The 21,663-nt window shown below is 47.4% G+C and overlaps 1 protein-coding gene across 1 annotated transcript in view; it reads left to right on the forward strand.

Annotated features, from left to right (window-relative positions):
* The window catches only part of pde1a (phosphodiesterase 1A, calmodulin-dependent), a 32,458-nt gene extending 11,216 nt beyond the window's left edge, over positions 1-21,242 (forward strand). The window contains exons 2-16 of the mRNA XM_030112149.1: positions 4,449-4,475; positions 11,194-11,307; positions 11,390-11,572; positions 14,168-14,234; positions 16,148-16,264; positions 16,490-16,630; positions 17,266-17,366; positions 18,023-18,148; positions 18,221-18,322; positions 18,942-19,062; positions 19,270-19,351; positions 19,659-19,779; positions 20,567-20,751; positions 20,893-21,051; positions 21,175-21,242. Of these exons, the coding sequence (XP_029968009.1) occupies positions 4,449-4,475; positions 11,194-11,307; positions 11,390-11,572; positions 14,168-14,234; positions 16,148-16,264; positions 16,490-16,630; positions 17,266-17,366; positions 18,023-18,148; positions 18,221-18,322; positions 18,942-19,062; positions 19,270-19,351; positions 19,659-19,779; positions 20,567-20,751; positions 20,893-21,051; positions 21,175-21,242 (1,714 nt within the window). The remainder of the gene's footprint in view (positions 1-4,448; positions 4,476-11,193; positions 11,308-11,389; positions 11,573-14,167; positions 14,235-16,147; positions 16,265-16,489; positions 16,631-17,265; positions 17,367-18,022; positions 18,149-18,220; positions 18,323-18,941; positions 19,063-19,269; positions 19,352-19,658; positions 19,780-20,566; positions 20,752-20,892; positions 21,052-21,174) is intronic.
* Positions 21,243-21,663: the final 421 nt, after the last annotated feature.

Consider the following 21,663-nt stretch of genomic DNA (forward strand, 5'->3'; position numbering starts at 1 on the left):
AGGGTTATTTTATGCACTGACAACACCAAATCCGCGTTTTAAAGCCTCACATTCCCAGTTTTTATAACTTTTCGTCACAAGTTTCTTGTTAAATAATAATATATATTTTTAAAAAGACATAAAATGTCAAAAAAAGATCTCCAAATGACCACAAACGAACCCAAAAAACACAAAATCAATATTTAATGGAACACAAAATTAAACTTTTAAACTATGAAGAGACACAAAATCAGTAAAAACGGATTGAAAAATGTCCATAAAATGTCTTAAAAATTATTTAAAATGACAAGACACTAACACAAAAACGGCACAAAATAAGTAGAAAGGCAGTCAGAAGAATTTCAAGCTCCAATAAAATGGCTACAAACGGACCTGACATGACTTTTAAAGGACACAACATGAATGCAGTCACTGCAAAAAGAGTGAAAATGACAACATGAACCTTACATGACACAAACACACATCAGCGCATCTTGACAAAATGTTCACAGACTGTCAGAAAAGTCTGGCAAAATTAGAGAAATTGATTCCAACAGGACAAAATAACTAGAAAGAAACCCAAAATTACATAAATGACATAAAATGAAGTTTAAAAGACAGAAAACAAACAGAAACAGCAGTTTAATGAGCGCAGAGGCTGAAAACGGCGCAAACTCCCCAAATACTGTCACAACATGGCGAATGAAAAGAGACAGAAAACAAGTCGCAATGAAAGAAAAATAGTAAAATTGACTCACAAAAATTAACATTCTGACACAAAATGCATGCACACACAAGGTGAATGCATAGAAAAATACTGTAAAGGGAAATTAAATTACTATAAAATCACATAAAACTAATACAAAAAACCATGTGAATGATAAGAAACCAAGTGTAAAGAGGAGCCAGGTGTTTTGAGCAGAGACAAAACGTTTGAGAAAATAAGACAAAAAGTTAAAACAGTTGTGAAAAGACTCAAAAACACACAAAAAAAATTAAAAGTACTGAACTTGAAGAGAAACGCCAGAAGAGACCCAAACTGACCAGAGGAGACAGAAAGCGACTATTACAATAAAATGACACAAAACTGAGTTGAATAGCTTTAAAATAACACAATATTATTAAATGACACAAAACATGTACATAAAGGAGCCAAGTGATTAAAAAGTCACATGGTTACGATAACATGACTCAAAGTAAGTGTGAGCTAAATTACTCAAACTGATAAGAAAGTGAGATTAAAGCTACAAAAAGGCACAAAAACTGCAAAAAAAAAAAAAAAAAAAAAATTGCCGCCTGACAACAGGAATGATCAGAAAATGAGACAATGGAAACCAATGCATCAAGAATTGATCAATCCAGAGAAAGTGAGGGACACGTTGGAGTCGGTGCAGACCGACGTGATGGAGACATCCGCTCCGTCCGCTCGGCTTTCAGCCAGAAGACGTCCTATTTAGAGCCGCCGCTCATTAGTTGGTCCTCCATCTCTGTGCAGCAGTTTTGCCGCCGCTGGCAGAGTCTCGCCGAGACGATCTGTCTCCGCTCGGCTTCACGCTCACTGCGGGAGGGAAGACGACCCGAGAGCGCAACGGCTTCGTAGCGCCGTGAAATGAACAGACTGCACGACGTGGATTCTGCTCCGCCGCACGGGAAACACGAGATAAAGAAATCTTTCCCTTTGACTTTTCAGCTTTTCACAAACACCGATACCAGTATGAGGTCTCCAGTCCATGACTGAAGTCCGATACCTGTGATGCTACATGCTATAAGCTACATGCTAAAGAGTTCCAGGGCTCACCCCCCAGCATGCACTGCTCTGTCCTGTAGGCTGCGAGGCTGTCGGAGGCGGTGTAGCGTCCCTGCAGAGGCTATACGGAGGTGTTTCACAGCAATGCATCATGGTTCTCTGCATATGGTGTTTGTTACGTTCTCGTATCGGTCTGTAGCTTCAGACTCGTCCTTTAAAAACACGAAGCCGTTTTGTTTCTTTACTGAAGTAGCTTTGAGCCGTCGGCTCGGGCCGGAGGCGGAGAGCCTAAAGTCAGCCGTGCTGCTGACAGGAGGCAGGAGCAGAGTTCAGTTCTGTGATGCAGTGAAGAGAAGCAGGTGAGCAGGGCGCGCCGTCCTTTCTTCCAGTCTCCGAGCTGGTTTTTCTTTTTTAATCTTCCCAAACTCTGCCTGTTTACTGAACGAGCTCATCCAGCCTCCCATTACTTCACATGTCTGTTATTTCTTGTTTTACCACTGCTGGGGGGATAATAAGCTGTGGAGCCACCGCTCCCATTATTCGGGGGCTTTGAGGGACATAAAGAGGAATCATGGCGTCTCGGCGGAGCCGGCTAATGAACTTCAGCTCCTCTGCTTCCCTCCGCTGTGGCAAATTAAAAGTATGCTGAATTAGCTATTAGCAGTGCGTCTTTGTAACGCTCCTCTGAATCGAACACGTGCACCGCTGGAAAACTGCAGGAACTCTGCTATTAAGACCTCATGCAGCAGTCGTCCAGAACATTATGACCACTGACTGGAGGGGATAACAGGGTGAGGCACAGCGGACGAGTGGAAATATCTGATCAGGCTGCAGCGTCTTGGTCTCTCTGACAAAATTTATTGTCCTTCAAGTTGCCTTTTTCTCGTTTCCACTGATTCTGAGTGTCTTTATTGTGTAAACGGGTTCTCGCTCTCTTCTTGTTTCAGAGAACTGCTGGTTTCCTTCTGGTTTCCTGCTGGTTTCCTGCTTGTTTTCGGCTGGTTTGATTGTTTCCACCTCTCCTTATCCCCTCATGTGTTGATAAAATCCGTCACACTTGGTCCACAGCTCATTTGTGCTAACATGCGTGCCAGAGGACTCCCGTTTGTCATGTCATGATCTGTAAAGTTGACTGCTTTAATCAGAGGATTGACTTTAACACTTTGTTCAGTCCAGAGAGAAGCAGGACCGTCTGCTGCTGGAGGTTTGATTGAAGGCGATCCGGTGGAGCGGTGCGATGGTTTACACACAGTTCTGTTGGGAAATCTTTGGTCCTCAGGTCCACGTGGACGCTCTTTTGACACATTGCAGTTATTATTAAAGGCCATGCTCCTGCTTTCATGTATTCCCTGATGGGCTTGTTTCAGCTGGATAATTCACTCTGACGCGGTTTGAAGAACAAAGCTCCAGGATTCTGCTTTAATCTTTTCTGGAAAAGAAGGTTTTTACAGCGTCGGTTTGACTCGACGATGTATTCCCGTCTTCATTGGAAGCGAGGTCTGGTGGTGTGTGACGTGTTATTTCATCAGCTGCCGTGTGACCGATCTGTCAGAGGCGGCCGGTCGGTCACGCCCCGATGAAGAAGACGGAAAAACGCTCTGGAAACGCGTGAAAGGTGAAGTCTGATCCATGGAAGCTCCAGGACGGCGGCGATGCTCACTGCAGCAGGTCTCTCAGTGGTCATAATGATGTGGCTGATCGCTGATTGATGTGGGAGATAACGCCGTCCTGGTGATGATCACACTGAATTTGACAGCAGGTCTATAATATCTGTGTGTTCATGTGGCGCTTCGCTGTGACTCAGACAGGAAGCAGGAATTTTCATGCAAATTGCAGCAATCAGGCGGTGAAGTGTTGGAAGGATCCGGACTGTCGCCGTGAGCCGTGACGGCCTCTGACCGGCCGGTAGAGCCGCCGTCCTGCACCGCCTGCCACCTCCACCTCCACCTCCTCCTCCTCCACAGCCTGCTTCCCTTCCCGTCTCGGCTGGAGGAGTCAGTCTGGACGGGTGCTGACGATACAGGCGACACAGGACGAGACGAAAACAAACCAACAGCGACACAGCCGGTGCAAAATGACATTTTAGGCTTTATGTGAGTCTCTGAAGGAAGATCATGTAATTCTGCAGCTTTCTGAGCACGTTCAGTAAATACGCAGATGACTCAGTCCTTTTTTCATATTAATTCATGTAAATTGAATTAGGATTTCTTGGTCTGTTTTGCTCTTGCCTTGTTTTAGTTTTTGCTTCAAACACATCATGTGAGTCGATCCTAAAAATACCACAGAAGGCTTGATGTCTTTGGGACAGATATAATTTAGGCGGAGAGATCTCCAACTCTGCCGTACCACGCAGGGTTGATTTTACCCTCATATCTTAGGCTTTTGGTCTTTTATCTGGTGACGACTTGGTTTTAGATCAAACAGGAAGTCAGTCGTATCACACATCGCTGTTCACTAACGCCAGCTCTCAGTGATACCCGCCTGGAGAAAGTGGGTGTAGACGGATGGATGGATGGATTGTTTGATGATGGATGGGTGGATTGGTGGATGGGCTGTTCTGTGAATGGATGGTTGATGGATGGTTGGATGGAGCCAGTATCCATCATGGTACCTCATGTCTCATTTGTACCAAAGTGTTCGAATCACTCTTGTTGTCAAAATTGAATGAGGACGATCGGTCCGTTTGAATAATTCCTGTTTTTCTGTTGTTTTTCTTTTACAGGCAGAAATACAAAAGTACATCGCAGAGGTAAAACACACACACACACACACACACACACACACACACACACACACACACACACACACACACACACACGGTGATGCATGAAAATCTGCAACGACAAAACAGAAAACCAGCTTTGAGAACTTACAGTTTCCATCTGTTTTTCATTGGACTAAAAGTCACATTTTCAGCGTTGAGCCTTCCTGCTGTCGGTGGTAACCATGTTTTCATGACCAGATGATTTCTGTCAATCTTTCACCACTAAATTACCAGATGTCTGAGTAACTGATTCAAGGCCTGTTGATGACTTTAACTGTTAAAGAATGAGGGTCTCCCAGTTTGAGCGGGAGCTGATGTATCAGCCAGTCCCGCTCCCAGCCCGACCAAGCTGGACCGTTTCATCTGCTCCTCCGCTGTCAGGACGCTCAGGTTCTGCCTCTTTAGGGCCATCGTGACGGGAAAATAAACCCTACCAATGAGATTCAAGCGGCTTCGTGACCGCTTCTCCAGCACCCCCCAACGTTCCCCTTCGCAGCACACTCACACACCTGGACGCAGAAGTTCCAGGACGCCACACACTGCCCTCTGCGTTCGGTCGACGCTGTCGACTGGCTGCTCCTCTGGACGTCCTGACTCTGAAATGTAATACATTATGCAGAAGAAAGGAGAGTCCCGACAGTGTGTGTAAACACATTTAGGTCTCCACAGTATGAGTAATTCTAACACACACACACACACACACACACACACACACAGGAAGCCCTCAGTCTGAAGTATGGCCCTAAAGAGGCTCTCGCACCACCTACACACACCTGTCTGTCTCTTCACCTGCCGCTCTCTATTTCAGTCCCATCTGACTGGGGATGTTTGTGCTGCAGCTCGGCTCTGCAGCATTTGCTGGATGTTCTTCTTCTCTCCCATCGATCGCCCGTTTCAAGCGTCTCTCAAACACGCCGTGCGGAGCGCACGGGCCGTCCTCCGCCCGGTCCTCCGCTCTCCGGCTCCTTATTTTTCTTTCTAATTGCACGACTTTGTGTTTACAAGTGAAGAAAATATTCTTGAGCGTTGTGTAGGTGTCAGCAACAAAAGAGGAGAAGTCCGGCCTCCCGTCGCCCACACTGCTTTCAAACAGCGGCGGCGTGACGGGCTGCCAATCACTCCCAGCCCAATCTTCAAATAACATTGTTGTGCTGCCAGAAGAGAACATTTTCTTTGGTACAAATGTGAGGTACATTTCTTTCATTTTCCAAGCCTCTTTCTTCTCTGCGGTGCTTTTACTCTTCTATAATTATGTGGCCCATTTAGTCAGTGATCACATTACAAATGAAGGGTTTTTTTGCAAACAAAGCTCACAATTAGACTGTGAGCATAACGACCCGTCGTTAAAAAAAAAACACCTTAGAGCTGCGTTTTCCTCCCGCTTTCAAAGAGTTGGAGCATTTTCAAAAAGTTCCACGTTGGGAGACGTTTTCAGCACCATTGTCGTGTTGTCAGCCGATCCTCAACGCTCAGTCTATTTCTTTTTCTTGATTTACAAATGAAGTCATTTCCATCGCTATCAACGAGCAAATTATCTTCACTTGAAAAGTGTCCGTTTTGTAAGTTGAACTCCACATACTGTATTAAATTAAAGCTCTACTGATTGAGAAACATGACTTAAACTTGCTGTTTGTCACGTTTGAACCCGTCACTCAAAGCAAGCTCGATCAACATCAAAAATAGGTCCCTGTGTTTCTGTACAACTTTCTGAGCGAGCCTGGACTTGGCGAGCGCCGACGCCGAGAATTCAGCGACACAACATGTTTATTTTCCGCCGCGGGCTCGCGGTGGGTGGGGGTTGATTGACAGCAGGCGGAGTGTTGCGGGTCCATCTGGAGGAAACAGATTTTCATGTTCTGGTTGTGAGGTGTGAACAGGACAGCAGCTGTGTGGGTGAAAAGTACGAAGATCAGTCAGTCGGCAGGTGTGTGGAGAGGAGACTGCAGAGAGGAATTCTGAGGACTGCCGTCGCTCCCCGGAGCTGCAGAGGAACATCACAACGCATTACATGAATTATGGGAGGATCGCTTCAGCCGAGTGATGCTCAGAAAATAAAAGGCCATTTATTGAGAGACCAGAACAATTAAAGGGGCCCCACCAGGAAAAATGGACTTTTATGACCTTTTAACATTGTTAGTGTGTGATTCGCTCATAAAAACTTCAGTTCAGTCGCTGTTTCTCTTCATTCATGCATATTTGAGTAATCTATATGAACATTCAGTCCGAGCTCTATTTGGGAAACACTGCTTCAGGAGAAACTCTGACCTCCATAGACTTTCATGCACTGCTGCTTCACCGACAACTTCAACAAAGCTGTGTAGGCACCACAGATATACACAATGTTGACTTGTTAGGCAGTCCCTCATCTGTCAGCGAGGGGTCTATGCTTCATATGTCTATACTCATCATGCCCATGCAGTTATGCTGGTTCCGGGGTAACGTGAAGTTGAGTTGTTGAAAACACAGCGGATAGAATTACTAACATTTTGTAATGTAGAAGTACTCGGTAGTACTGTTGGTGATAAAACAACTTATTATAGACTGTAGATGACTTTAGCAGGCTGGGAAAAGCATGAAACAGCCCCTTTAAAATCAGTGGCAAAACAAAATTAAAAAGACGTTAAACACAGGAAAAACACTCTTTAAAAGGAAATAGTGGCTGCACGGCAGACAAGGACAAAGAAACAACAAACAAACAAACTTGTTGACATCAAGCAGACGTCAGAAGGTTGAGATCATGAACTTCTAGATCCACAGTCTGAGATTCTGCAGGGAAGGACAGAGAAAGAGGACAGACTGGAGAGCAAAGACAAACCGCAGGAGGGAACGACGTCGTGTCAACACCAAACTTTTCTCAACCAATAACGATGCATTTGGTTGTAAATAGAGCCTGAGTTGATTCAAGGCTTTTTTTTTTTTTATATCCGTGAAGTTTCTATTTCAACCCTAACCCTCCAGTGAAGTTCCTAAACCCTGAGTGGTCACTAACATTTGGACTAATCTCCGTTCATTTCATCACGCAGAAAGAGATACTGAGGCAGTGACGAGTCCTTCGTACAAAAGGCCAAAGCTCCCTGACGGCAGCGAGGAAGGTTTGATCTGCTCATCAGTGGCAGAAATCACCTTCTGTCAACATGGCCGTACCTCATGTTCCCTCCGTTGGCATCAGACTAAGTGGAAGTGTCAGAAGTCAGATTGTTATTCCGAGCAAAGCGGGGCTTTTTCAGCGGCGAATCACGGCTCCCGTTAGGGCTTCTGAGGTAACCGAGCCGCGTACATCTGAGGCACGATCACGCAGACCGAAAGTGAAAACACCATCAGGAGATCAATACATCACGGCGTTGTTCACTCAGAGGTGCGTTTTTTTTTCTTCTTTTTTCCATGAAAGAAAAGCAGCTTTACCACAGATTCAGAGTTTTCTAAATAAAGAACACGAACCTCCAAACAGCAAAGGTCCTGTCAAATGAAGGCTGACTGGTAGTGGCCTCAGAGGACAGAGTATCTTCAAACCACTCCTGCAGAGGTGAAACAAGGACAAAACACACACACACACACGCACACACACACACACACACACACACACACACACACACACACACTTCACTGTGGATGATGGAAAAACGCACTCTTTACTGATTGGATTGGTGATAGGGATTATAGGTACGGGTTTGTGTGTGTGTGTGTGTGTGTGTGTGTGTGTGTGTGTGTGTGTGTGTGTGTGTGTGTGTGTGTTAGAGAAGATAGTACCACAGTGAAACATGCTGCTGGGAAGCTTCTCTGTAGGATCGAATCTTCAGTTCATTAAATCTGCGAACCTGAATGGCCTCTACCTGGAGTGATTGTTAAAATCCGGACCGGCCTCCCCCAGGGGGAGAGATGACCTTTATGAGTTGCAGGAACACCCCTGAAAAAAACACTATATTCCGGAAACTTTGGCTTCAGTACTTCCATTGAATCTAGATGAAAATACAAATATCTGGTAACTTCTCTCCAGATGTGACCTTGGTGAGTCAGAGCCACCCATTCAATGCTCTTCCAGTTCAGGGTCTTCTGGGGGCTTCAGCCAAAGCCGGTTGACTATAGGTGAAGATAATCAATCAATGAATCAATGACCTAGAGGAAACCCACACATGCATGAGGAAAAGACGAAAACCACATAAAAGAAAGACCGTTCAAGCTACTGATTGTCTCACCATCCATCCATCCATCTTCCACCGCTTATCCGGGACCGGGTCACGGGGGCAGCAGTCTGAGCAGAGATAATAATAATAATAATAATGCACTGGTTTTATATAGCACTTTTCAGGACACTCAAAGACGCTTGACATTGCATTGCCTAGACTTCCTGTCCCCAGACACTTCCAGCTCTTCCAGGAGGATCCCAATGTGTTTCCAGGCCAGCCGAGAGACATAGTCTCTCCAGTGTGTCCTGGGTCTTCCAAGGGGTCTCCTCCCGGTGGGACATGCCCGGAACACCTCCCCAGGGAGGCGTCCAGGAGGCATCCTAACCAGATGCCCGAGCCACCTCAGCTGGCCCCTCTGGATGTGGAGGAGTAGCGGCTCTACTCCGAGCTCCTCCCTGGTGACTGAGCTCCTCAACCTATCTCTAAGGGAGTCCACCCACCCTACGGAGGAAGCTCATTTCAGCCGCTTGTATCCGCGATCTTGTCCTTTTGGTCATGACCCAAAGTTCATGACCATAGGTGAGGGTGGGATCGTAGATTGACCGGTAAATCAAGAGCTTCGCCTTTGCTTAGCCTCCTCTTCACCATGACAGACCGAAACAGCCTGACAATCTCACGCTCCATCCGTCCCCCACTCATGAACAAGACCCCAAGATACCTGAACTCCTCCACTTGGTACAGGATCTGACCCGGAGAGGGAAGACCACCTTCCTCCAGTCGAGGACCATGAGGAATCTAACAGGGCCCCATCCTGTTCATGACTACACTGAAAAATTCTGTCTGTTCATAAAAATTACAAACAGAACCGGTGACCAAAGGCAGCCCTGCCGGAATCATCGGGAACAGGTCCGACTTTCTGTTGGCAATGAGGACCAAACTCCTGCTTAAACTCCGTCATACAGAGACCAGACGGCCCTTAAGAGGGGACCCTGGACCCTGGACTCTGTATTCCCAAAGCACCCACCTTGAGGGACTCCAAATCTACAAAACACGTGTGGTCTGGATAGGCGAACTCCAGGCGGTCCAGGGTTCTACGGCCAGAATGGAAACAACCTGGATCCGAGGTTCGACTATCGGGCGAATCCTCCTCTCCAGTACCCTGGAATAGACTTTCCTGGGCGGCTGAGGAGTGTGATCCCTCTGTCGTTGGAGCACATCCTCCAGTCCCCCTTTTTTAAGAAGGGGAACCACCACCCCGGTCTGCCAGTCCAGAGGCACCGTCCCCGACCGCCACGTGATGTTACACAGATGTCTCAACCAAAACAATCCTTGCATATCCAGAGACCTCAGCTGCTTCTGGAGTCCCACGAGCCAACAAGACTCGATAGGATTCCTTCAGCTTGACGGCAGCCCTTACTTCCAGTGTCCACCACCGGGTTCGGGGTTGCCGCCACGTCAGGCACTGGAGACCTTGAACCACAGCTCTGAGCAGCTGCTTCAACAATGGAGGTAGAGAACATGGTCCACTCGGACTCAGTGTCTCCAGCCTGTTTCAGGAACTGAGAGAAGCTCTCCCGGAGGTGGGAGTTGTCAAGCCCGGCTGGGCCAAAAGGGCAAAGGCCCGATCACCAGGCGCTCCCATTCAAGCCCCGACCCCGGGCCTGGCTCCGGGATGGGGCTCTGGCTGCGCCATACCGGGTCCTTTTTATCGCTTTTCATAGGGGCTTTGAGAATAGAATAGAATAGAATAGAATAACTTTATTAAGCCCTTGGGGAAATTCTTGAAAATTTTTGATTTGAAGAAATGGGTGCACCTGAAACTATTTGGATCTCTTCGTCATGTAGCAATAAAAGCGATCAGCTCCTCTCAGCAGCTTGTTAAAATGAAGATTTACTGAGCTAAAAAAAACTGTTGTTTGAATAAGACACCTTGTGTTTTGATGGGATGTAATATCTCTCTTCATGTTAATTTGATCTTTTTAACCAAACACGAGTCAGTCCTGACTTTACTGTGTGCAGCATTATCAGACATGTTGTGTTTTTGATGGTTAGAAAGGTGATGGTTGTGGAACATGTCAGCGCTTCCTCGCAGCTTCAGGCTTCATTTTTCATAAATCTTTGGTCATTGATGTCAGTTTTTTTCCTTTCCAAGTTTCTTTTGACCCTGTTGACTTGTTGTGATACTTCTGTGATCACGATGCAATAACTTTGTAAAATATTTTCTTTTCTTTTCAACTTTTCAGAGTCAGTCAGATCTCCTTTTCGGCCCATTTTATCTGAAGAAAAGAATCAGCATAATAAAAGTGCAGACCTGCACACCTCCTCTGGACCCCCCATCACACATCAGCTGATATGCTCACATCCAATCAGCACTCACGCTTTTACAGTTTGGTGTTAGAAAATATAGGAAATATGTATATAAATGATGATATGGTTCAAATATGACAGACCGTTTGTAAGATGACTCTCTGACTAGGCTTTTATTTTGAAAGTTTTCCTGACCAACTCTGGCCTTGAAACAGTTTCTGGTGGAAGCGAAGCGCTGCTCTGATGGAGTGACTGTGTGTTGTTGGTGTCAGGCTGAAGGGGGTCCTGGACCAGATGGACCGGGGCGTGGTGGACCTCCAGGAGCTCCGCAGGAACCTGGAGCTGGCTGCGGCCATGCTGGACTCGGTCTACACGGACGAGACCAAGTGAGTCAAGAGCCTCTGGATCGGTTCGTCAAAAGGCGGACATCTTGGAAATGAACGTTTTGTGTCTGTTTTAACTCCGCAGGCGCCTGTTGGACACCGAGGACGAGCTCAGCGACCTGCAGGCGGAGTCGGTGCCCAGCGAGGTCCGTGATTGGCTGGCATGCACCTTCAGCAGTAAGATGGGCGTGGCCAAGCGGCGTCCGGAGGAGAAGCCGAGATTCAGGAGCATCGTCCACGCAGTGCAGGCTGGGATATTTGTCGAGAGGTAAGGGTCACTCTGATCAGTTCTAAAACCAGCGTCTTCACTGACTTCAGTGTTTTCTGCTTTTCATTAAACTCCATGAAATTCATTTAATGCTTCATTAAAAGTTTTTCCAAAACTGTAGATTATTTTTATAGCATTTAGAAAACTCCCAAGAAACTTATTTTTACCTGCTACATAATATTTATATATAGAACTGTAAATTCTAAGGTCTTGATTGTGTTTTATCAGTGTGACTATTTTACTTTTACATGATTTAGGTTGTTTATTCAAAAATATGACAGTTTAAGACACCAGATTTAACCACATGCGTTTTGGAACTGTGTTTAAATTGAGGAGGATTTGCTGAAGACACCACAGTCCCGTGCAGGACAGCAGCTGTCGGGGTTTGCTGGAAGGACTCGGTTCCACCACTGATGTGGTTTTTGTTCATTTTATTGAAATGGACCAAAATTCCCAAAACATAAAACCTGGAGATCACCTGAGAAAACGCTGAGAGACAGGAGCACGACTCACACACAGACACGCATGACGAAGCAACCATCCAATCAGAACCCTCAGAACATCCTTCAGCCACCAGGTGGAGACGATCAGAGTCCCAGACAGGTGAAACTCCTCAGAGCAGCCGTCAGAGAGGAGGACGGGACGTCAGGAGCCTGAAACCAGAGACACAAGGCATGAAGCAGCCTGACAGTGACACTTCCCATAATGCATCCACCATCAAAGCCTGCCTCATGCTTGTATCAGCCTCCACCCGGTCGCCGGATGCTGCAGGTTAAAACTGTTTTCATGTGTTTGATCGACGCTCCTGCATTTCATCTTCGAAAGTTCTAACTCAAAAATCTGGAGCAATGTTGAAAAAAAAAGAAAAAAAGATGTCGCATTATCAGTGTGACGTCAATATTTTCAGTGTATTTATCTGAGCTGCCCTCATCATCTGCACAGACTTTAGAAGGGCCTCAGGTGGCTGCAGTCCGGCTGCCGCTGGAACAGAGGGGGGGGGGGGCAGGACGGGGGGTCAGGGGTCGCTTCAGCACAGAGGGAACTCAGACAGACACACAACCGGTCACACATCAGCTCTGTGAGAGCAGGAGGTCGTCTCGTCCACATCCTCTGTCCCCGAACTGAGCTGCATGTTCACAGCTCTGTGCTGCTTCCACATCGAATACTGGATTAAGTAAATACATCAAAGATTAAAATAGTTGAGATGGTCAGACTGAGACAGAAGACTGACATGTACCATGAGAGAGGAAATCCAAAAAGTCACTCAAGACAGAACCCAAGGTCTAAAACTGATTCACTCACAACACATGAGCTTAAAGAGATAATTAACCACACGGAGATAAACACTGATCTGATAAGAAGAAGAAGACGCGTCAGAGAGGACGAGGCACCGACAACATGAGCGAAGCGTAGAGGAGCGAAGAGAGGCTGAACTCAACACGGACCAGACCTGCTCTCCTCCTGCTGCTAACAGGAAAATCTGTTCGGACAGTAAAAGGCTCCAACTATACAATGTTGCACGCCCCAGCTGCCGAACAGGACAAGGGAAAAGAAAAAAAAAGACTGTAGTAAAGTCCACTGAGCCCGGGACCGAGTCAAGTCGTTTGTCATGGTTTCAGACCAAAGGTCATTTTATGTCTTTAGGTTGTTTAAATTATATTCTCCCCAGTGGGAATCAGGTTCAGTCCAGATCTTGAGTGTGTTTGGGTCTTGTTTAGGGGAGGAAGAGCATTTCTTTAAAAAAAAAACAACCAGGAGTCGAATAAATTCACTTCTTGAAATGGGTTGTAATAAACAAGTGAAACCTTTACTCAGCTGTCAGACATGCGTTCAAGGCAGAGGTGTGTGTAGAAGCTCAGGGAGAACATGTAAACCCTCCTTTGATTCAGATGTGGAGGCTGTAATCACGCTGGAAGGCCAATTTGTCTGTGTGGCTGTTCGGTTTAAAGACCTGGAGACGATTTAAAGCGTTTTACTAATGAACAGCTTCTCCTCAAAGCCCTGACAGATGGCGGCGCGAAGCTGGAGTTACTTTGAAACGTTCAGTTATTTTTATCTCGGACGGGAATCTGGAGCACCTGCACGCTGACAGCAGAACAGCCAGGGCTTCTTTCTTCTTCTTCTTCTTCTTCTTCTTCTTCTTCTTCTTCTTCTTCTTCAAAATCAACAGCGAGAAAACATCCGGCCACCTTCGGCGCAGATGTGATTACGAGGTCGAACATGAAGTGTAACGACGTTAGCGTGGCGGCGAGCGGGAGATGGAGATCATATAGAGAAAGCATGAGGTCCGACATCATTAGAGTGTAAACGAGTGGCGCTGATAGAAGGCTATCAGTTTATCTGCCGCAGCTTAATGACGCATGAAATCAAAAAATATCTGCTGCGCCCAGACAGCGCCGCTTCTTCCTGTGTGTGTTTGGACCGCGGTTACCGTGGCAACAAACAATCCATCCTGGTGGCAAACTGTGGAGGAGGGCGGAGGGAGGCGGGGTGGGTGGGGGCTACGTGCACGCCACTGTGTGTAGCTACGTGTGAGGTCTTATATTTGTATTTATTTGTGTGTGTGTGTGTGTGTGTGTGTGTGTGTGCCAACAGGATGTACAGACGGACGTCCAACATGGCGGGTTTGACCTACCCACCCACAGCTTTGGCGGCTCTCAAGGTAAAAACTGAAAAAAAAAGCCCTGCAGCTGTTCCCGTCAGACAAAGTGACATTTTATCACAATTTATTGGAATTTGAAAGAAAGAAATCAAAGCGAACCTTTTCAGCCGCTGCTCAGTTTCAAACACGAGAGAAAATGAAAAAGATTTTTTTTTGCGAAGAATGCAATTAAAGTGAACAAAGAGAAGAAATACGTTTAAAAAAAGATGCAGGTGAAGAAGTGTTGGAAAATATAAACTGCAGATTATTGGGGATACAGGATGAGATAAGACATATAAGACAGATAAGACAGAGAGAGCTGGAGTTGAAAAGAGGAAATTGAAGAGAACAGGGAGGTAAAAGGAAAGAAAATGTAAGAAACGGACAGAAAGCTGGAGGGTGAGGACCGGGGGATGAAGGTGGACGTCTGACCCTTCATGTGGCTCCTTCTGCCTCTGAGGTGATAAACTGCAGCTGTTCTCTCCGGAGGAAGTGACGTTCAGTCATGGAACCTTCATTTATTGGAAACAAATCAAACCAAACCTTCCAGTCAGAGTTCAGCTCTGTTTTAAAACCCAAACTGCTCAGAAAAGGAGGACGGCAAAAAGAAGTGGGGAACGAGAAGAAACGGTAGAGGCAAGCTCGAGGCGTCAGGGAACAACGGAGGGAAGAAACTTCAGGGATAAAAGAAAGAAAAAAATACAGAATAAGAAAAAAGGAAAGGAAAAGAGACGAGGCAATAAAAATGAAAGGAAGTCTTCAAGGATGAAAAAGGGACAGGAAGGAGAACGATAAGAGGAAAGGAAGGTTACATGTAGAAAAGGAATGCTTTCAGTGAGAATGAAGGAGAAGGAAAATAGAAATGAGAGGGTGAAGGTAGGACTAGAGTAAATGGAAAGAGAAACTATGAGGCAGGGCTGCTGAAGAAGAGCGAAAGATGAACGAAAAGATGAGAAGAAAAAGGACAACCGAAACCCAGCTTTAACAGTCAACTAAAACACTCACATCTGGACAGGAGGGAAGAAAGGGAATCGAACCAGCAACCCTCCATTTGAGAGACAACCTGCTCCACCAACCGAGACAGGAACAGAAAAACAGAGAATAGAAATGGAAAAGAAGCATTTTGGTCAGAAAACAGGAGTGAAGTGAAGCAGGGGAAGAAAAACGAGAGAACAGGAGGAAGGATGGGTGAGGATGGAGGTGAAGGAGGGATGGGAGTGGAAAGAGATGGAGCAGAGCCTCTTCTTCTTGGTTTTATATATGAGAAGAAGAAATGCAGAGAGAAAGAAAGCTGAGAAATAAAGTTAAAGAAAGGAGGAGGCGGAATGAGAGAGGTGAGAGATAAATTGGTGATGAAGTGTGGGAGATAGTGTAAAGAGCAGAGAAACCACTGAAAGCGTAAACACATTTTATTCAGAGGTATAGATGTGAAGACGTGAGCGTAAATAAAAGAGAAGTGAAAAACAGATGGGAGAAAAGATGAAGAAATGGAGGAAAAACAATAGAAAAGATAGATGAGAATGGTGGGAATAAGAAAAAAAAAGTCTGAGAAGGAAGAGAAGAAACCAAAGAAAACAAGGAGGCAGAGAAGCTTGAACCCAAAATCAGAACGACAATAAAGAAAAAAAAGGGATGAAAATCATAAAAGAGTGGAAATGGAGGGATTGAACAAGTCTGAACGTGAAGAAAAGTGACAGGAAGATGATCCTGGACCGTCCGCTGATCTTTGGTTCAGAGAAAACCGCTAAATCAGGTCTTTCATGACTCTGAGGACAGAAACAGAGACGACCGCCTCTCCTGAATAATCCCCGTTGTTAATCCAGTCAGGTCGCTGTCCTCAGGTCGCTGTCCTCAGGTCCCTGTCCTCAGAACGCTGCCCCCGAGTGGCCCCGGGCCACAGCGGGTTCAGCCGGTGTCTGGTCTTGTGTTTCCAGGAGGTGGATCAGTGGTCCTTCGATGTCTTCTCCTTCCACGAGGCCACGTTAGACCACGCCCTCAAGTTCCTGGTCTACGACCTGCTGACCCGATATGACCTCATCAACAGGTTCAGGGTACACACAGCTCCCTTCACTCTATCAGCTTCAGTCTGTCCGTGCTTCAACAGGCTCTTTCAGGTCTTCTCCATATTCAGTGATGTCTGATTGCCTGCACAGGCTCAGTATAGCTGCAGTACCTGCAGTGCCTGTCCTCCCTGGTGTCCCCGTCCTCCCTGCAGTGCCTGTCCTCCCTGGTGTCCCCGTCCTCCCTGCAGTACCTGTCCTCCCTGCTGTCTCCAGATCCCGGTCCAGGCGTTGGTGCAGTTCGTTGAGGCGTTGGAGAACGGCTACAGCAAACACAGGAACCCGTACCACAACCTGACTCACGCCGCCGACGTGACACAGACCGCCCACTTCCTCATGCTGCACACCGGACTCATGGTAACACACACACACACACACACACTTCACTCTCTCTGAGTCTAGACTGAGGGGAGCCTCCAGTCTGAGTCCAACATGGAAACTGTCAACATTTATTCTGAGACCCTCCGTCATGCAGTCCTCAGCAGAACAGGAGAAAACACTCAACGCTGTTTGACTTTAATTAACTTCCTCCAACCTTAATATGAAAATCATCAAAATACTTTTTTAACATCCAGTGTTCAATCTGCAGAATCTGAAACTCATCTGATCGATTTAACGTCAGGCCGTAATACCACGGAGCACCACAGGGGGCAGAACTGAGTCTCTCCGATCTTCAGACAGTCCTGTGTCCAGCAGCAGCTTTCTCTCCACAGACGGAGGGTTTCTGTTGGGTTTACCGCGCATCGATTTTTAGATGGGGTGAGGCGGGGAATTGAACCACCAACCCTGACTGGCCGATGACCTGCCCTCCACTGCCTTGCATCCTCAGATCATTTCTACCAGAAATGTCCTAAAAGCCACTGATTCCGTTAGATTTTAATTCCCGTACTTTCTGTTGTCTCATGACTGTGATTCTGATCCTCGAACCCCTCACACGTGTGTGTGTGTGTGTGTGTGTGTGTGTGTGTGTGTGTGTGTGTGTGCGTGTGCAGCACTGGCTGAGCGAGCTGGAGATCCTTGCGATGGTGTTTGCTGCAGCGATTCATGACTTCGAACACACAGGAACCACCAACAACTTTCACATCCACACCAGGTAACACACACACACACACACACACACACACACACATACACACACACACACACACACACACACACACACACACTGCAGAATAAACGCTCTGGTTCATGGCGTTGCGGTGACGTCTCCATCACGCCCCTGAACGTGGCCTGGGAGGCTCATTAGCGCGGCGGTGCGGTCTGGTGTGTGTGTGTGTGATGTGTGTGTGGTGTGTGTGTTCACACACTGAACATGAGCTGTTTATCTCTAAATATGTCTCTGTGTTTAAATTTGCATGCAGATGAATAATTAAAGAGAGCGCTTTAAAGAAATCCTTCATGTTAAGAATGTAAAAGAATCATTGATCCAGATGTATTTTAAATATGTGAATAAAACTGAAACAAACTGTTAAAAGTGCTTAAATCATGCAAATCTTCTGGATACAGAATGTTAAACTTTAAAAAAAAAAAACCTTGAATAATAAAAAATGAACTAATTCTATCTTCATACATTTGGGGAAAAGAGTTAAAAAAAAAAGTTCCCACAGATTTAATTCTAAACTTTTTCTCGACTTGCATCATGAAAGTTGGCGTCTTGTCGGCCAGCGTCGTCCTCGTTCAGGATCCAGGGCCTGGTTTACAGGCCAGCGCTGCTCGGAGTCAGTGACGGCGTCTCGTCTGCCCTCTCAGGTCGGAGGTCGCCATCCTGTACAACGACCGCTCGGTGCTGGAGAACCACCACGTCAGCGCCGCCTACAAGCTGATGGCGGAGGACGACATGAACATCCTGGTCAACCTGAACAAAGACGACTGGAGGTGGGTTCCGTCTGGCTGCGGCAGGTCGGCGAGGAGCCGGGAGCTTTTCCAGACCTGTGCTCTGGTTTGCAGGGAGCTGAGGACCCTGGTGATCGAGATGGTGATGTCCACAGACATGTCCTGCCACTTCCAGCAGATCAAGACCATGAGGAACACCCTGACGCAGACGCACAGGTCAGTGCTGCAGCCGGGGCTTGACCTCCGACCCCGAACCTCACACAGCAGGTGACTTTATGAACATGAGCCGCTGGTTCTTCAGCCGTGATTCTCAGAGGAGCCGCGACTCTTAACTGTTCTCAGAATCTTCGTTTTGAGTCAAATCTCAACGGTATTGAAATTTGCAGCCGTTAGCTGTGAATGAGCCGGTGTCCTGGTCATCGGAGTGAATTCAAACGCTTTGGGCGCCCGGGTGGGATCAGGCGGTTTGGCTCCATCAGGGCTGCAGCGTGACGCTCAGACAGGCGGTCTGGGTCCGGTCCAGCTGACGGAGACCAGCAGACCATCAGTGGGAGTCTGGTGAAGTGGCACAACATAAGGTCCCGCAGGCTGCCGGGCCAGATTGCCCTCTGCGGCGTCAGAGTGAGCCCGGGCTCCCTCCTCCACCCCGGTCCCGCCGGAGGTGTGTGTTCTCACCTCTCGCTCGCGCTCGGCGTCACTGGCCTGTCCGCTCGCTGCTCTGCTGAAGCAGCCTGGGAGCTGCAGCTCGTCTTCATTCTCACGCCGTCAAACGCCGCTGCGTCCGATCAACCTGTGAAGACATCGAGTGTGTTGTGTGTTGTGTTTGTCTCTCCAGTATAGACAAAGTGAAGGTTCTGTCTCTGATGCTGCACGCGGCGGACATCAGCCACCCGGCCAAGGCCTGGCCGCTGCACTACCGCTGGACCCACAGTCTGATGGAGGAGTTCTTCAGACAGGTACCCGCTAGCAGCAGGCATTCCTGAGCTGGCGAGCTGAGCGAGCAGGAGCCCGGAGCCGCTGTTTGCTTTCTGTGTCTGCTCGGCTCAAGAGGGGGAAGTGGATGTAATTACCTCTGAGGGCTGATTTAAGTACTTCGGCAGAGACACACAGGGGTCACGTTGCCCTGGTGATGATTCCTGCTTTTTGTTTTTTTTTTTTTTCAGGGAGATAAAGAGGTGGAACTGGGCCTTCCGTTTTCTCCTCTCTGCGACCGTAAAGCCACCATGATCGCCCAGTCGCAGATCGGTAAGAACAGCCGGCATGTCGGGACTGAGTGAAGCTGATCTCCGGGGATCCGACGCTTCGCACTGAGAACAGGAAGTGATCAGACCCCCCCCCTGGTCTGACTCCTCTTTCCTACCTTCAGCCCGTCGAAACAAGCTCTCCGCAGAGCGCACATCCTGATCTGAATTCAGACTGTTTGCTCGTCGTTAATCCGTCCCCCAGAGGCCCGGTCCTCAGAAGTGGAACTGGGTTACTCCCGCGTCGTACTTCTCTCTCTCAGTCCTCTGAGATATATGTGAGATATATCTCTCTGTCTCCGTGGTAACAGGCTTCATCGACTTCATCGTGGAGCCGACGTTCAGCGTTCTGATCGACACCACGGAGAAGGTGATTGGTCCTCTGATAGAGGAGGACAGGAAGGCGAAAGAGACTGGAAACCGGAGATCGAGGTACTAGAGGCAGTATTATCACTGTCGTCAAATCAAAGGTTTGTCTTGAATGGAAAAATGAACGTCCGACCAGGAAATGTTGGTTTTATAAGATTCTACCACTGAGATGAAGTCAAAGATTACTGCGATTAAAGGGAGACGGGAGACGAGAGGCTATAATCTGCCAGGCTGTTCAGGTATTTCTCACCAGCAGTGTTGGGATAGTTTTTAGTAGAAACAAGCTTTTAACTGATTTCTGATTTCTTAAGTGTAGATCAGATTCTCGTGGCCTTTCACGGTCGTCTCATCCATGGTTTCTCTAAAAAGAAAGTTTGAGTTTCTTTGTAGAGGGAGGAGACAACAGTAACCACTATTTTCTTTCTTCCATGCTTCGTTGTAAAAAACTTTATCAAAGAGAACACAGGTAAAGTGCAGCACATGAAGATGAAAGCAGACGCTTCCATCAACATCCAAATTCAGAATCAGGCACTACTTCACATGAGGATTTAAGAAACGAAAATGAATTCATATGTTTAAAAAACAAAGTTAATCCAGCAGAGGGGAGAGAAATACGGGGATGAGGAGGAAGGCAACCAACGACTTTGTTTTAAAATCTTTAATTTGTAATTTTTTTCCAGTGGTGACTTCTGGTATTGCAGTAAAAAAAAAGTTTAGTCTTGAAGTATTTCTCTTCAGATAAATAAGGCAGTTCAACTGAGGATGACGATACATTTCATCAGCAGAACGGGCGTCTTCTACTGCGTCATCTCAGTTTGAAAAACCCAAATGAAACTCCGCTCTGCTCCAGCCTCACAGGAAGTGGGACGGTCACCGTGGAGTCGGTGCAGAGACACAGCAGCAACCGCCACGGGAAGAACGACGAAGGACAGACCGACTTCTCTCTGGCGGCCATCGACCTGCCGGCGCTGAGGGCCCACCTGTCCGGCGTCATCGCCAGCAACAAGGACCGGTGGAAGGAGCTGTCTGTGCACGGTACACACACACACACACACACACACACACACACACACACAGGTCCGCTCTGCTCTGAGTTCTGACTTTCTGACTCGTCTGGAGTCGCACCCCAGACCTCAGAATTTTCTTTTGACAGCACTGCTTGTCTGTCTCGTGCAGAGCTGGCCGATAAGGAACAGGAGGAAAACAAGAGTGCGGAGAGCAAGGTCGACGCCGACATCCAATCAGAAGCCTCGCCCAGCCGCAGCGTCCCGGACAAGCACACCTCCGACCAATCACAGAGCGAGGACAAATCACCTGACCACAGCACTTGGAACGGTACGTCGACACAAACCCAGACCAGCAGGGACTTTCCTCAGATTCACAAAAACAAACTTTCAGAAACAAAAAAGTTCATGTGAACGCACTGCGGATCAGCTCACCCGTTGCTCACGGTTACAGGGGAGGGGCCAGAGGACGGGGAGGAGGAGGAAGCGGCGGGCGAAGACGAAGTGCCTGAAAACGCCTGATGTCGCGCGGCGGCGGACCCCCTCCCCGGATCTGACTGTGGCCTCCACCACAGCAGCAGGCAGCTCAGCACCGACCCCTCAGACTCTTCTGTTTCAACACAGCGGCCCCTCGGCGGCCCCCAAAGGGCCACCAGACCTTATGTTTACATCAAAGTGACAACATGTTGCAGATCACAGCTTCTTAGCAGCTTCAGCGGCGGTGGTCGGCGTGTTTCGTGATCGTGTTAGAGACTCAGAGGATCCCTGTCTGTCGAACCATGAGCATCACCATCACAATCAGAGCAGGCAGCCGGAAACCAAAGACATGAAAATATATTGAAAAAATAAAACTAAAGAGACTGTGGGACGAATGGAGCTGCTAAGAAGCAGTCGAGGAGGTTCTGTGGAGCACAGATGTGCTCGGAGGGATCACTGCTCGTCT

The sequence above is a fragment of the Salarias fasciatus genome, chromosome 16 (assembly GCF_902148845.1).
Source record: "Salarias fasciatus chromosome 16, fSalaFa1.1, whole genome shotgun sequence".
Taxonomy (NCBI): Eukaryota; Metazoa; Chordata; class Actinopteri; order Blenniiformes; family Blenniidae; genus Salarias; species Salarias fasciatus.